The sequence below is a fragment of the Rattus norvegicus genome, chromosome 9 (assembly GCF_021556685.1).
Source record: "Rattus norvegicus strain SHRSP/BbbUtx chromosome 9, alternate assembly SHRSP_T2T, whole genome shotgun sequence".
Lineage (NCBI taxonomy): Eukaryota > Metazoa > Chordata > Mammalia > Rodentia > Muridae > Rattus > Rattus norvegicus.
The window spans coordinates 14,495,890-14,511,067 of record NC_141542.1 but is presented as its reverse complement, the minus strand read 5'-3'; the positions used below and the strand labels follow the sequence as shown (position 1 = coordinate 14,511,067).

At 40.9% G+C, this 15,178-nt stretch overlaps 1 protein-coding gene across 15 annotated transcripts in view; it reads left to right on the top strand.

The window, feature by feature from the left end:
• Nucleotides 1–15,178, top strand: part of LOC148003350 (sulfotransferase 1C2A-like) — a 45,384-nt gene that overhangs the window by 27,962 nt on the left and 2,244 nt on the right. For all 15 annotated transcript variants that reach the window (XM_087568435.1, XM_087568437.1, XM_087568440.1 and 12 more), the window contains 6 exons: nucleotides 344–521; nucleotides 870–995; nucleotides 3,800–3,897; nucleotides 14,008–14,134; nucleotides 14,709–14,803; nucleotides 14,937–15,117. In XM_087568435.1, the coding sequence (XP_087424561.1) occupies nucleotides 371–521; nucleotides 870–995; nucleotides 3,800–3,897; nucleotides 14,008–14,134; nucleotides 14,709–14,803; nucleotides 14,937–15,117 (778 nt within the window). In that variant the 5' untranslated portion in view covers nucleotides 344–370. The remainder of the gene's footprint in view (nucleotides 1–343; nucleotides 522–869; nucleotides 996–3,799; nucleotides 3,898–14,007; nucleotides 14,135–14,708; nucleotides 14,804–14,936; nucleotides 15,118–15,178) is intronic.

The following is a 15,178-nucleotide window of genomic DNA, read 5'->3' as shown; positions in this document are numbered from 1 at the left end:
GGACTAAGCCACTACCTAAAGTCTATATATGGACTGACCCTGGACTCTGACCTCATAGGTAGCACTGAATATCCTAGTAAGATCACCAGTGTAAGGGGAAGCCCTGGGTCCTGCTAAGATTGAACCCCAGTGAACTAGATTGTTGGGGGGAGGGCGGCAATGGGGGGAGGATGGGGAGGGGAACACCCATAAAGAAGGGGAGGGGGAGTTTCCTTGCTAAACATAATCCCTTATGTTGGCCCGTAAACCAGGAAAGGGAGTAAGACTGGAACTGTAAATAATACTCAAGTTAATAAAAAAAAAGAGAAAGAAAAAAGAATTCCATTCTGATCTTTTCTCACAGGAACTAAACCTTCTTCCCTGAGACATCATGGCCCTGGCCCCAGAATTGAGCAGACAGACAAAACTGAAAGAGGTCGCAGGGATCCCACTGCTGGATCCAACTGTCGACAACTGGAGTCAGATTCAGACCTTCAAGGCGAAGCCAGATGACCTCCTCATCTGTACTTACCCTAAATCAGGTAACCTGTTAGAGTAGTAGCCCCAGCCTCATCCTCTGAGCTATCTGAACTCCTCACCTAAGTTAGAACTACCTACAGTTAGAAGCTGGCTCTTTTTGTCCCACAATGGGTGCTACTTCACATGTCTTATCCCTGGGATCTTGAAGGTTAGTCTGTACCATTCATTTTTCTTGGGAAGAGGTGAGATTTGTCTCTACTTTTTTACCTTTCCCAGAGATCCAAAGTATTTCTTCTATAGCTAACAAGATCCTGGTTAGAACAGAAGGTAAAGCCAACATCTGCATCCACACCCCTTCATTAGTATATTTGAAGAATAATCTTCTAACTCAATCTTTATGGTCTTCCCAGGGACAACATGGATTCAAGAAATTGTCAACATGATTGAGCAGAATGGGGATGTAGAGAAGTGCCAGAGAACCATCATTCAACACCGACACCCTTTTATTGAGTGGGCTCAGCCACCCCAGCCTTCAGGTAAGAGACCCTGATTCCATATATGTTCCTCTTCTGTCTAATCTCTGTCCTTGTCCCTTCATCTTCTCTTTTTCTTTCCTATCCTGTCTCTCTCCCTCCCCCTATTTGCCATTTGGAACAGCATCATGCTGTATATTAGTCCGACTTTGAACTCACTGAGATTCTCCTGCTTCTGCCTCCTGAGTGTTGGGTTAAATGTATATGCCACCCTTTCCAGATCCATTTCTTTTCTGTATTTCTACCAAATGTGAATCAGCAAGGAAGATAGATGCATATGAAGGCAAAATTCTGCCTAATGTTCTCATTATACCTTTGCTCTGGTCATGTGTAACTGCAAAATAGAGGAAGGAACAGAAATCTACTCATCAGCAGCTCACAGCCATCTGCGTTCAGTACTTTACTTTCATAACCAAGTGGTTTCTGGACAGTGTCTTATGATTCAAAACACACACACACACACGCACACACACACATACACACAAACAGAAACACAAACACATGCATGCACACACACATATACACACATACACATATAAACATGTGCACACATACACACACATACACACATGCACACACATATGCATGCATATAAATACACACACATACACATGTACATACATACATATGCACACACACACACACACACACACACACACGAGGAGGCAATTACTTTGTTCAATTGAAAAGCTATTTTTCACGTAACTTTAACTGAACATTTTTCTTTTCATAAATAGTTCCTAGTCTTGAGATTTCCTTGCTAAACATAATCCCTTATTGTTGTGAAATCAACTTTATCAAATTCTTAGTTCAAGAGCAGTGTGTGGCCAGACTCTTCACCAAAATATAATATAATAACCTCCAGCCCATCTCTCCATAGAGCAGTTCTGCGACCTCATGAGTGGGCCTCCACACTCTACCCTTTTTTTGGCACTGTGCTCTTCCAAAATTTCCCCAGAATTGTCTGTGAAGCTTTGCTTACAGCATTTTTGGGCTTTTAAGCTCAAATTTCAGGACACATTATAAATCTGTCATGAAGCTCATCACATTGAGTCTATAGTTAGGAGCACAGACAGATGATAATGTTTTGCTCACCTTTTTCTATTTAGTTTAATTTCCCATTGGGCTGCCAATCTGTGGGTGAACCTTTCTGGAAAACGTATTATGGATATACACACCCAGAGATACAGTTCATAGTCCAGTCAAGTTGACAATGGAAAGTAAGCATTATACCTTGTCACCTTCCAGACCTCATATCATAGAAGTAAGGTGGAACGCAAGTTTACAGCATGCCCTCCCGCTGTATGTTTATAGTTAAATGCCACTTATTATCAGTCACAATTCTAGTTTTTTAAAAGTATCTCTGCTCCTTGTTTGACAGGTTTTCAGATTATTCATATAAGAGAATCTTTACCATTTTCTGTGGATCACAGTCCAGATTCAAATGTGCCACCTAACAGAATGATTTCATGCAATCTTTGAAGCAATGCAGGACTAATTCTCTAACTTCTCCACTGCCATTATTTGAATAGCCTGATTGCTAGATTAAAGGAAAGACCTTAGGGACAGTCTGCAATATCTTTATTTCATCTTACCCCATTTTAACTCAATGATTCACAGAGAAAGTCCCTACAAGGTTTGTAAATAGAAGTGCAGAAATTACAAATCATGTATCAGAAAGGATGTAATAGAAGAAACATCACTGCACATAACCAGAGAGAAGTTTTTGATATGGCTGGAAGGGAGGTGAAAAGAGTCTGCTCACTGTTTCTTATCAGCTCTGGCTCAATAGGACAAATTTGGTTATTCTTGGCTTCAAGGTCATTATCCTCAAAATGATAAAGTGAATTCCTTGAGGTTCCAATAAGAGACTTCAGATTTGGGTGTTGAGAGGGACACTAAGAGGAGTTTCCTTAGAGATGTAAGTCTTGTTAGGAGAATTGTTAACCCCATGGTCATACAGATAGCAGCATGAAAGAGCACTGATGAGAATCCAGGCAACATGGTAAAATATGGGAAGTCCATTCTTATAGGTCTCAGAGGAATTGGGGGGTTTCATGAACTCAGGCTGACTAATTCCTATAGAGAAAGAAAAGGAGGAGGAGGAGGAGGAAGGGGGAGGAGGAGGAGGAAAGGGGAGAAGGAAGAGAAGGAGGAGGAGGAGGAGGAGGAGGAGGAGGAGGAGGAGGAGGAGGAGGAGGAGGAGGAGGAATAATCTCAAGGTAGGAATGTACAACTCCAGTGATGTGTGTGGGACACATCTATTGAAGTTGAACATGCTACACAGGTGTGGGATGTGTTGTCATTAGTGGCTTTCTGTTCTCCTTGGGTCTGGTAGTTTGGGCATCTAAATTTTCTTAAAGAAGGAAGAATAGAGTCTTTCTTCCTCCTATAATTTGAGAACCAAGTGAATCTCTTAGTCTATAGATTTTAGACAAGGACATATATGTTCCTAGTGCTGGGTCGCTATTTCCTTTATAGAAAGTACAGGCTGTGCCTGTGGTGTGTGTGTGTGTGCTGAGGAACAGTCCTGTTTGGATTTTCTTAATAACACATACTTATCGAAGCCTCCATCACATTTTCTACAAACTGACAGTAAATTCACTCGAAGGGAGCATCCAGGTCTTAAGCTATGTAAGCCTACAAACACGAAAGCAAAACCAATAATCCTTCTTCCACCACCCCCAATCCCCAAGGCAAAAATACGAGAATCCCTGTGTGGATGCTGGATTCCCTGAGCAGCACCTGGAGTGGATATTCTCATGTGCTGAGCATACTGTGCAACCATCTCCTGAATTGTGTTACAGGTGTGGACAAAGCCAATGCGATGCCAGCTCCAAGGATATTAAGGACCCATCTTCCCACTCAGCTGCTGCCACCGTCTTTCTGGACAAACAACTGTAAGGTAAGACAGTACCAGTTCCTATCGGGACTGGAGCAGGGAGCCCAGAGCCTCAGGCCTTCACAGCCTGAGTGAGTATAGCTTCCTTAGCAGTACGCTGTACCTCTGAGACCTCATACTGTGCAGGAAAGTCAAACACCATGCTAGATTTAGTAGAGTGGTTCCCCAGAGGCTTTCAAATGTGATGTGAAGGCCGAGGGCAGACTGAGGTACTGGGGATCATGTGTTCTTCAGTGAAGCAGACTGGGAGTGGGGAACGGGAACCATAGGCTGTAGGCTATAGGAGGGCTTATGGAGCGGAGCACAAAGAAGACTGAGCAGATCAACTTCAAAGGTCTGATGTTCAAAGGGTAAATCCCAGTGGAGCTGCAGAGGAGGCTTGGATGGAGCCTCAGAAGCCTCCAGGCTGCTTTCACTCTTTCTAGGATTATGTCATGTGTCCCAGTGTCTTGTCTATTGTGTTCCTGACACATTGAGGGTGTTGGACCATGATAGGAGTATACCATAGGTATACCAAGGAGTATGCCAAGGGTACAGTAATCGTGCAGTGAGTGGAGCTGAAATTCAAGGATGAGTCAATGGCTTTTCTAAGAATAATCTTTTTCTTTTTTAAATGGAAATAGTGAAAGAAAGATAAAAAGGGACTAGAGAAATGGGCTCAGTGCTTAAGTGTATTGACTGTTCTTCCAGAGGACAAAGGTTCAGATACTAGCTCACAACTGTCTGTAACTTCAGTACTAGGGGATATGATGCCCTCTTCTGGTTTGTATGGGTACTGCTTGCACATGGGTCATGATCATACAAGCAGGCAATGCATCAATATAAATAAAACCATCACATAATTTAAGCTTTAAGGATTGTTTTGAAAGGACTAAAGTATTTATAGATAGCAGAAATATTGGTGGAGTTCCTACAATCAAATGACTTGTATTGTCCATAAAGGTGGGTGACGAATGCCAATTCTATTCCTGGCATTACTGAGACCAGCTATCATGAAATCACTGAGGAATACCTCTTGATATTATCTGAGATCAAATAAGCTGAGGAAATTCCCAAGTTACAAAAATATAAAACTGAAATAAAATTAAGAAAAGCATAATTATCATGGACCTGTGCAGTGGTATTTGATCCCCTGGATAATTCAGCAACATTAGCTTTAATGTTTGCACAGGGATTGAAACAGAACATGAACACAAGGAGATAAGAGAATGAGGAGAGAGCATAGGTATCATGGGTCATCATCTTCCATGTATATGTAGGTGGAGGAGTTGAGCTCTGTGGTACTGAGAACCGTCTTCAATGGGTATATTTTCAGTTTTGAATGAGTGAGGTTATTAAGTATATAAAACAAGCCAGAGAAAATGAACAAATAGAAAGCAGCAGGCAAATGGAAGGGTGGAGAGAGAGAGAGAGAGAGAGAGAGAGAGAGAGAGAGAGAGAGAGAGAGAAAGAGAGAGAGGGGGGAGGGAGGGTGAGAGAGAGAGAGAGAGAGAGAGAGAGAGAGAGAGAGAGAGAGAGATAACAAACAACAAATCAGGTCCTCAAGCAGAAATTGCCTGGACAAGCCCTCTTGAATCTGACATTTGTTGTTCCCAGCACAGAGATTCTCAGGCAGAGCATAGAGTGTCCCTGGGCAAGGCTTCCAGGTCAAGGAACAAATCACAGTAGAAAGATAATATTACAAAGGGAGGACTCACAAACATCTAGCAAAAACTACTGATGAATCTCCATTGGGATAGCCAGTCAATTTACTCATAAAATACACAGGCTGATCAGAATATTCCTCCAAGTAAAGGACAGGTAGGAAAGAGATAACATCAGGAGATCCTGTGCTCACACCATTTTCAAGAAACTGAGGAAGTTTAAGCATCAGCTGGAGTTTCACACTGAGGTTTCTCTCTATGGCTAAGGTTTCCAAGAGCTGATCTTCTAGTATCTCTTTCCCAATGGGCTAAACAAAGTAACACCTTTACAAAAGAGTTCAGTAATCAGTTCCAGATGTTCTCAGTAACTAGTTTTTTACTTGGGCTATTTTGCTCTTCTCTTCCCTCCTTGTCACAGAGTTCATGGAGTAGTCTCTCCCCAGATAAGGGATCTTGGAGTACACTTAGAAAAATATATTTGGTGTTGAAGTGCATATGGAGTAACCCAACTTCTGAAGCCAGCTTCTCAGTGAATTCAAACAACAGAAGGAAATTTACCAATATAGTAGGTGTTAAAAAAGACTGTAGGCAACTTCTGGCTAGTCTTGTGTCATCTGTCAAAGGTTTTAAAGATTAATTCCCTATTCTTACCCTGGACTATAAGCTCTTACAAATCAGCATAAGATGACCCCAGTACCAGAAACACCAGTATATCTAACAGAAATACACATGATCTTATCTGAAGAGTCATATCAGCTCAGATCCCCAGATTACTACTGTGATCATGATCATACATTACAACATACATACATACATACATACATACATACATACATACATACATACAACATACATAAGGAAAGAGACCTTCATGAGGGTGTCTGCTAAAGAACAGTTCAAGTTGGCTCCTAAAAACTTCTGACAAACCTGTTATATGCAAAAATAAGAAAATGTTAATGCGGCTGCTCCCAAACCCCGTGGGAGAGAGACTTCACCGCCTGGACAGGTAGGCACTCCTGAGACTTCAGAGCAGAAGAGACCACCAACATTGCCCAACCCTGCCCACATCCCTGGCCCAGGAGGAAACTGTATATGACCTCTGGGTTCCCTTGGATAAGGGCACAGCAGCAGCGGGTCAAGTGCGTCTGAGACACCCGCAGAACCTGAAGGGACCGACCAGATAAACAGTTCTCTACACCCAAATCCTGTGGGAGGGAGAGCTAAACTTTCAGAGAGGCAGACAAGCCTGGGAAACCAGAAGAGACTGCACTCTGCACACATTACTGATTCCAGAGGAAAACACCAAACGCCATCTGGAACCCTGGTGCACGGAAGCTCCTGGAAAGGGCAGCACAGAGCTTCCTAGTTGCTACCCCCACAAAGAGCTCGTAGGCAGCACCCCACAAGCAAACTTGAGCCTCAGCACCACAGGTAAGACAAACCTTCCTACTCCAAGCGACCTGCCTAGTGAACTCAGGACACAGGCCCACAGGAACAGCTAAAGACCTGTAGATAGGAAAAACTACACGCCCGAAAGCAGAACACTCTGTTCCCATAACTGACTGAAAGAAAACAGGAAAACAGGTCTACAACACCCCTGAAACACAGGATTATAGGACAGTCTAGCCACTGTCAGAAATAGCAGAACAAAGTAACACCAGAGATAATCTGATGGTGAGAGGCAAGCGCACGAACCCAAGCAACAGAAACCAAAACTACATGGCATCATGGGAGCCCAATTCTTCCACCAAAGCAAACACTGAATATCCAAACACGCCAGAAAAGCAAGATCTAGTTTCAAAATCATATTTGATCATGACGCTGGAGGACTTCAAGAAAGATGTGAAGAACTCCCTTAGAGAAACACAGGAAAACATAAATAAACAAGTAGAAGCCTACAGAGAGGAATCGCAAAAATCCCTGAAAGAATTCCAGGAAAACACAATCAAACAGTTGAAGGAATTAAAAATGGAAATAGAAGCAATCAAGAAAGAACACATGTAAACAACCCCGGATATAGAAAACCAAAAGAAGAGACAAGGAGCTGTAGATACAAGCTTCACCAACAGAATACAAGAGATGGAAGAGAGAATCTCAGGAGCAGAAGATTCCATAGAAATCATTGACTCAACTGTCAAAGATAATGTAAAGCAGAAAAAGCTACTGGTCCAAAACATACAGGAAATCCAGGACTCAATGAGAAGATCAAACCTAAGGATAATAGTTGTAGAAGAGAGTGAAGACTCCCAACTTAAAGGACCAGTAAATATCTTCAACAAAATCATAGAAGAAATCTTCCCTAACCTAAAGAAGGAGATACCCATAAGCATACAAGAAGCCTACAGAACTCCAAATAGATTGGACCAGAAAAGAAACTCCTCCCGTCACATAATAGTCAAAACACCAAACGCACAAAATAAAGAAAGAATATTAAAAGCAGTAAGGGAGAAAGGTCAAGTAACATATAAAGGCAGACCTATCAGAATCACACCAGACTTTTCTCCAGAAACTATGAAAGCCTGAAGATCCTGGACAGATGTCATACAGACCCGAAGAGAACACAAATGGCAGCCCAGGTTACTGTATCCAGCAAAACATAGATGGAGAAACCAAGATATTCCATGACAAAACCAAATTTACACAATATCTTTCTACAAATCCAGCACTAAAAATGATAATTAATGGTAAAACCCAACATAAGGAGGCAAGCTACACCCTAGAAGAAGCAAGAAACTAATCGCCTTGGCAACAAAACAAAGAGAAGAAAAAGCACACAAACATAACCTCATATCCAAATATGAATATAACAGGAAGCAATAATCACTATTTCTTAATATCTCTCAACATCAATGGACTCATCTCCCCAATAAAAAGACATAGATTAACAAACTGGATACGCAACAAGGACCCTGCATTCTACTGCCTACAAGAAACACACCTCAGAGACAAAGACAGACACTACCTCAGAGTGAAAGGCTGGAAAACAACTTGCCGAGCAAATGGTCAGAAGAAGCACGCTGGAGTAGCTATTCTAATATCAAATAAAATCAATTTTCAACTAGAAGTCATCAAAAAAGATAAGGAAGGACACTTCATGTTCATCAAAGGAAAAATCCACCAAGATGAACTCTCAATCCTAAATATCTATGCCCCAAATACAAGGGCACCTACATACGTAAAAGAAACCTTACTAAAGCTCAAAACACACATTGCACCTCACACAATAATAGTAGGAGATTTCAACACCCCACTCCCATCAATGGACAGATCATGCAAACAGAAATTAAACAGAGACGAAGACAGACTAAGAGAAGTCACGAACCAAATGGACTTAACAGATATTTATAGAACATTCTATCCTAAAGGAAAAGTATATACCTTCTTCTCAGTTCCTCATGGTACTTTCTCCAAAATTGACCATATAATTGGTCAAAAAACGGGCCTCAACAGGTACAGAAAGATAGAAATCATCCCATGCGAGCTATCAGACCATCACGGCCTAAAGCTGGTATTCAATAACAAAAAGGGAAGAATGCCCACATATACGTGGAAGTTGAACAATGCTCTACTCAACGATAACCTGGTCAAGGAGGAAACAAAGAAAGATATTAAAGACTTCTTAGAATTTAATGCAAATGAAGGTACAACATACCCAAACTTATGGGACACAATGAAAGCTGTGCTAAGAGGAAAACTCATACCTCTGAGTGCCTGCAGAAAGAAACAGGAAAGAGCATATGTCACCAGCTTGACATCACACCTAAAAGCTCTAGAACACAAAGAAGCAAATACACCCAGGAGGAGTAGAAAGCAGGAAATAATCAAACTCAAAGCTGAAATCAACCAAGTAGAAACAAAAAGGACCATAGAAAGGATCAACAGTACCGAAAGTTGGTTCTTTGAGAAAATCAACAAGATAGATAAACCATTAGCCAGACTAACGAGAGGACACAGAGAGTGTGTCCAAATTAACAAAATCAGAAATGAAAAGGGAGACATAACTACAGATTCAGAGGAAATTCAAAAAATCATCAGATCTTACTATAAAAGCTTATATTCAACAAAACTTGAAAATCTGCAGGATATGGACAATTTCCTAGACAGATACCAGGTACCGAAGTTAAATCAGGAACAGATAAACCAGTTAAACAACCCCATAACTCCTAAGGAAATAGAAGCAGTCATTAAAGGTCTCCCAACCAAAAAGAGCCCAGATCCAGACGAGTTTAGTGCAGAATTCTATCAGACCTTCATAGAAGACCTCGTACCAATATTATCCAAACTATTCCACAAAATTGAAACAGATGGAGCACTACCAAATTCCTTCTATGAAGCCACAATTACTCTTATACCTAAACCACACAAAGACCCAACAAAGAAAGAGAACTTCAGACCAATTTCCCTTATGAATATCGACGTAAAAATACTCAATAAAATTCTGGCAAACCGAATCCCAGAGCACATCAAAACAATCATCCATCATGATCAAGTCGGCTTCATCCCAGGCATGCAGGGATGGTTTAATATACAGAAAACTGATTTATTTCAGTTAATTTTATACCCAGCCACTATGCTGAAGTTGTCTATCAGCTTCAGTAGTTCTCTGGTGGAACTTTCAACCACCATGATTTTTTCAACGTGATCCATTATATAAACAAACTAAAAGAACAAAAGCACATGATCATTTCATTAGATGCTGAGAAAGCATTTGACAAAATTCCACACCCTTTCATGATAAATGTCCTGGAAAGTATAGGAATTCAAGGCCCATACCTAAACATAGTAAAAGCCATATACAGCAAACCAGTTGCTAACATTAAACTAAATGGAGAGAAACTTGAAGCAGTCCCACTAAAATCAGGGACTAGACAAGGTTGCCCACTCTCTCCCTATTTATTCAATATAATTCTTGAAGTTCTAGCCAGAGCTATCAGAAAACAAAAAGAGGTCAAGGGGATACAGATGGGAAAAGAAGAAGTCAAAATATCAGAGCTATCAGAAAACAAAAGGAGGTCAAGGGGATACAGATTGGAAAAGAAGAAGTCAAAATATCACTATTTGCAGATGATATGATAGTATATTTAAGTGATCCCAAAAGTTCCACCAGAGAACTACTGAAGCTGATAGACAACTTCAGCATAGTGGCTGGGTATAAAATTAACTCAAATAAATCAGTAGCCTTCCTCTACACAAAAGAGAAACAAGCCGAGAAAGAAATTAGGGAAACGACACCCTTCAAAATAGACCCAAATAATATAAAGTACCTCAGTGTGACTTTAACCAAGCAAGTAAAAGATCTGTACAATAAGAACTTCAAGAACCTGAAGAAAGAAATTGAAGAAGACCTCAGAAGATGGAAAGGTCTCCCATGCTCATGGATTGGCAGGACTAATATAGTAAAAATGGCCATTTTACCAAAAGCGATCTACAGATTCAATGCAATCCCCATCAAAATACCAATCCATTTCTTCAAAGAGTTAGACAGAACAATTTGCAAATTCATCTGGAATAAGAAAAAACCCAGGATAGCTAAAACTATCCTCAACAATAAAAGGACTTCAGGGGGAATCACTATCCCTGAACTCAAGCAGTATTACAGAGCAATAGTGATAAAAACTGCATGGTATTGGTACAGAGACAAAGAGATAGACCAATGGAACAGAATTGAAGACCCAGAAATGAACCCACACACCTATGGGCACTTGATTTTTGACAAAGGAGCCAAAACCATCAAATGGAAAAAAGATAGCATTTTCAGCAAATGGTGCTGGTTCAACTGGAGGTCAACATGGAGAAGAATGCAGATCAATCCATGCTTATCACCCTGTACAAAGCTTAAGTCCAAGTGGATCAAGGACCTCCACATCAAACCAGATACACTCAAACTAATAGAAGAAAAACTATGGCAGCATCTGGAACACATGGGCACTGGAAAAAATTTCCTGAACAAAACACCAGTGGCTTACGCTCTAAGATCAAGAATCGACAACTGGGATCTCATAAAACTGCAAAGCTTCTGTAAGGCAAAGGACACTGTGGTTAGGACAAAACGGCAACCAACAGATTGGGAAAAGATCTTTACCAATCCTACAACAGATAGAGGCCTTATATCCAAAATATACAAAGAACTCAAGAAGTTAGACCGCAGGGAGACAAATAACCCTATTAAAAATGGGGTTCAGAGCTAAACAAAGAATTCACAGCTGAGGAACGCTGAATGGCTGAGAAACACCTAAAGAAATGTTCAACATCTTTAGTCATAAGGGAAATGCAAATCAAAACAACCCTGAGATTTCACCTCACACCAGTGAGAATGGCTAAGATCAAAAACTCAGGTGACAGCAAATGCTGGCAAGGATGTGGAGAAAGAGGAACACTCCTCCATTGTTGGTGGGATTGCAGACTGGTACAACCATTCTGGAAATCAGTATGGAGGTTCCTCGGAAAATTGGACATTGAACTGCCTGAGGATCCAGCTATACCGCTCTTGGGCATATACCCAAAAGATGCCGCAACAGATAAAAAAGACACGTGCTCCACTACGTTCATAGCAGCCTTATTTATAATAGCCAGAAGCTGGAAAGAACCCAGATGCCCTTCAACAGAGGAATGGATACAGAAAGTGTGGTACACCTACACAATGGAATATTACTCAGCTATCAAACACAATGACTTTATGAAATTCGTAAGCAAATGGTTGGAACTGGAAAATATCATCCTGAGTGAGATAACCCAATAACAGAAAAATACACATGGTATGCACTCATTGATAAGTGGCTATTAGCCCAAATGCTTGAATTACCCTAGATGCCTAGAACACTTGAAACTCAATACGGGTGATCAAAATGTGAAATCTTCACTCCTTCTTTGAAAGGGGAACAAGAATATCCTTGGCAGGGAATAGAGAAGCAAAGATTAAAACAGAAACAGAGGAACACCCATTCAGAGCCTGCCACACATGTGGCCCATACATATACAGCCACCCAATTAGACAAGATGGATGAAGCAAAGAAGTGCAGGCAGACAGGAGCTGGATGTAGATCTCCTCTGAGAGACACAGCCAGAATACAGCAAATACAGAGGCGAATGCCAGCAGCAAACCACTGAACTGAGAATAGGACCTTCATTGAAGAAATCAGAGAAAGAACTGGAAAGCTTGAAGGGTCTCGAGACACCATATGAACAACAATGCCAAGCAACCAGAGCATCCAGGGACTAAGCCACTACCTAAAGACTATACATGGACTGACCCTGTACTCTGACCAAATAGATAGCATTGAATACCCTAGTAAGATCATCAGTGTAAGGGGAAGCCCTGGATCCTGCTAAGACTGAACCCCCAGTGAACGTGATTACTGGAGGGAGGGCGGCAATGGTGGGAGAATGCGGAGGGGAACACCAATAAAGAAGGGGAGGGGGAGGGATTAGGGGGATGTTGGCCCGTAAACCGGGAAAGGGAATAACACTCCAAATGGAAATAAGAAATACTCAAGTTAAAAAAATAAATAAATAAATAAACAAACAAAAAAAGTGACAAAAAAAGAAAATGTTAATGCTGTACCAAATAGATCATTGTATCAAATATGACATAAAGAAAGAAGATGTGACTTTAGGTTGAATCATCAAATAAAGCAATGGTGTTTTATAATTGCTTACACATATATGTATATATCATCATATATTATATACATTATATATTATATATACATATTTAACGATTTATATATACAACACAGAAAATTAAACTGTGTGCATCAGAATAGAGAAATGTATGGACTTGGAAAGGGATGAATGAGGGCTGAGGAAAGGTGAGAGTTATGCCATGTGGCTGGAAAGCACATCCCTGAAAAGGAAAGATGAAACTCCTAAAATGTCAGTCAATACTGAGGTGAAAGACAGCCTGAGTACAAAGTGCAAGAATTAAATTAAAAAATAAATAAATAATCTGACACTTTAGAAAATTCTTTCCATTGGTGCACAGCAGCATTTTGACTTGGAGAATACATGGGCAAGATAACAAAGTCTCCCAACAGGGTCCTTATTGAAATGCACCTAGTGTTTGCTTATTCTGTGTAGAAACACACAGATTTTAAAGTGATCATCATGGAAGAAAGTGTGTGCTCATATCAAGTAGGATCCACGGTGCTGCTCCACGTCAAAACAGCAGGTGGAGCAATTGCTTTCTCAGAAATCAGGCTGAGGTTTCTGGAAGGCTCAGTGGCTCTGTAGTTGATTCAGAGTATGTAGAGGAAGAGTTTGCCCCTGATAACAAATGGGAAATCAAGAATTGAGATAAATTTTAATGAGTTAGGGCTGGGCTGGGAGTATCATAATTGGTGACATTGCTCTAGGCTGAGTCTCAGTGCCAGGGCAGGAGAGCTGAGCATTCCCCAAAAGGACTCACCCAGAGGGAGAACTAGGGAGTTCCAATATTTGTGTTCCTTTAACTCACCTCTCTTCTTCTCCAAAGTACCTTTATGTGGCTCGAAACGCCAAAGACTGCATGGTTTCCTACTACCACTTCTACAGAATGTGCCAGGTGCTCCCCAATCCAGGCACCTGGAATGAGTATTTTGAAACCTTCATCAATGGAAAAGGTAAATAAAAATGCATTGTCCCTCTGTGGTTTTACCCCGATTAGGCTGAGCTGAGAGAACAACCCCTGACAGTTGATCCCCCAGAGTTTCCTGTGCCTCCTATCCTGGCCTCTATTTGGGGATTCCTGACCTATAGACTTTCCTCAGCCTGTGTGACCCTGTCATAATATCAGGGTGCAAGTGATTGTGCATAATCAATATGTAGCCACTTTAATTCTCATATTAAAGAAAAGTCCCCAATACTGACAGAAACTATGTGACATCAGAAGCGAGCAGCTCAGTGATGCTGGGAAATATCTAATACAGAATTTTTCCTTCTCTGATGTACCTGAAGCCAGAAAAAAAGAAAAAAAGAAAGAAAGAAAGAGAGAGAGAGAGACAGAGAGAGAGAGAGACAGAGAGAGAGAAAAAGAAAGAAAGAAAGAAAGAAAGAAAGAAAGAAAGAAAGAAAGAAAGAAAGAAAGAAAGAGAGAGAGAGAGAGAAAGAGAGAGAGAAAGAAAAAGAAAAAAGGAAAGTCAAACTTTCCTGACTTGGAAGATTTGTGTCCATGAAAACAATTCTTGTTTTTCACAGTAAGTTGGGGATCTTGGTTTGACCATGTGAAAGGATGGTGGGAAATTCGAGGCAGATACCAGATTCTCTTCCTCTTCTATGAAGACATGAAGAGGGTAAGTAAATTACTTCTTCAGCATCAGGGACAGGGAAGCTGCTTTAGGAATGTGGTTCTGACAGGGATGTCTGGAAAAATGTGATAGTGTGAAAACTCTTTTCCAGTCCAACTAATGCTACCCTCACTCACAGGACCCAAAGCGTGAAATCCAGAAGGTAATGCAGTTCATGGGCAAGAATTTGGATGAAGAGGTCGTGGATAAAATAGTCCTGGAGACATCGTTTGAGAAAATGAAAGACAATCCTTTGACAAATTTTTCTACAATCCCCAAGACTATCATGGACCAGTCCATTTCCCCTTTCATGAGAAAAGGTCTGTGGGGCTTATTTATCTCTAATTCTGAGCCAGTCCCCCTCCAATCCACATATTGTGA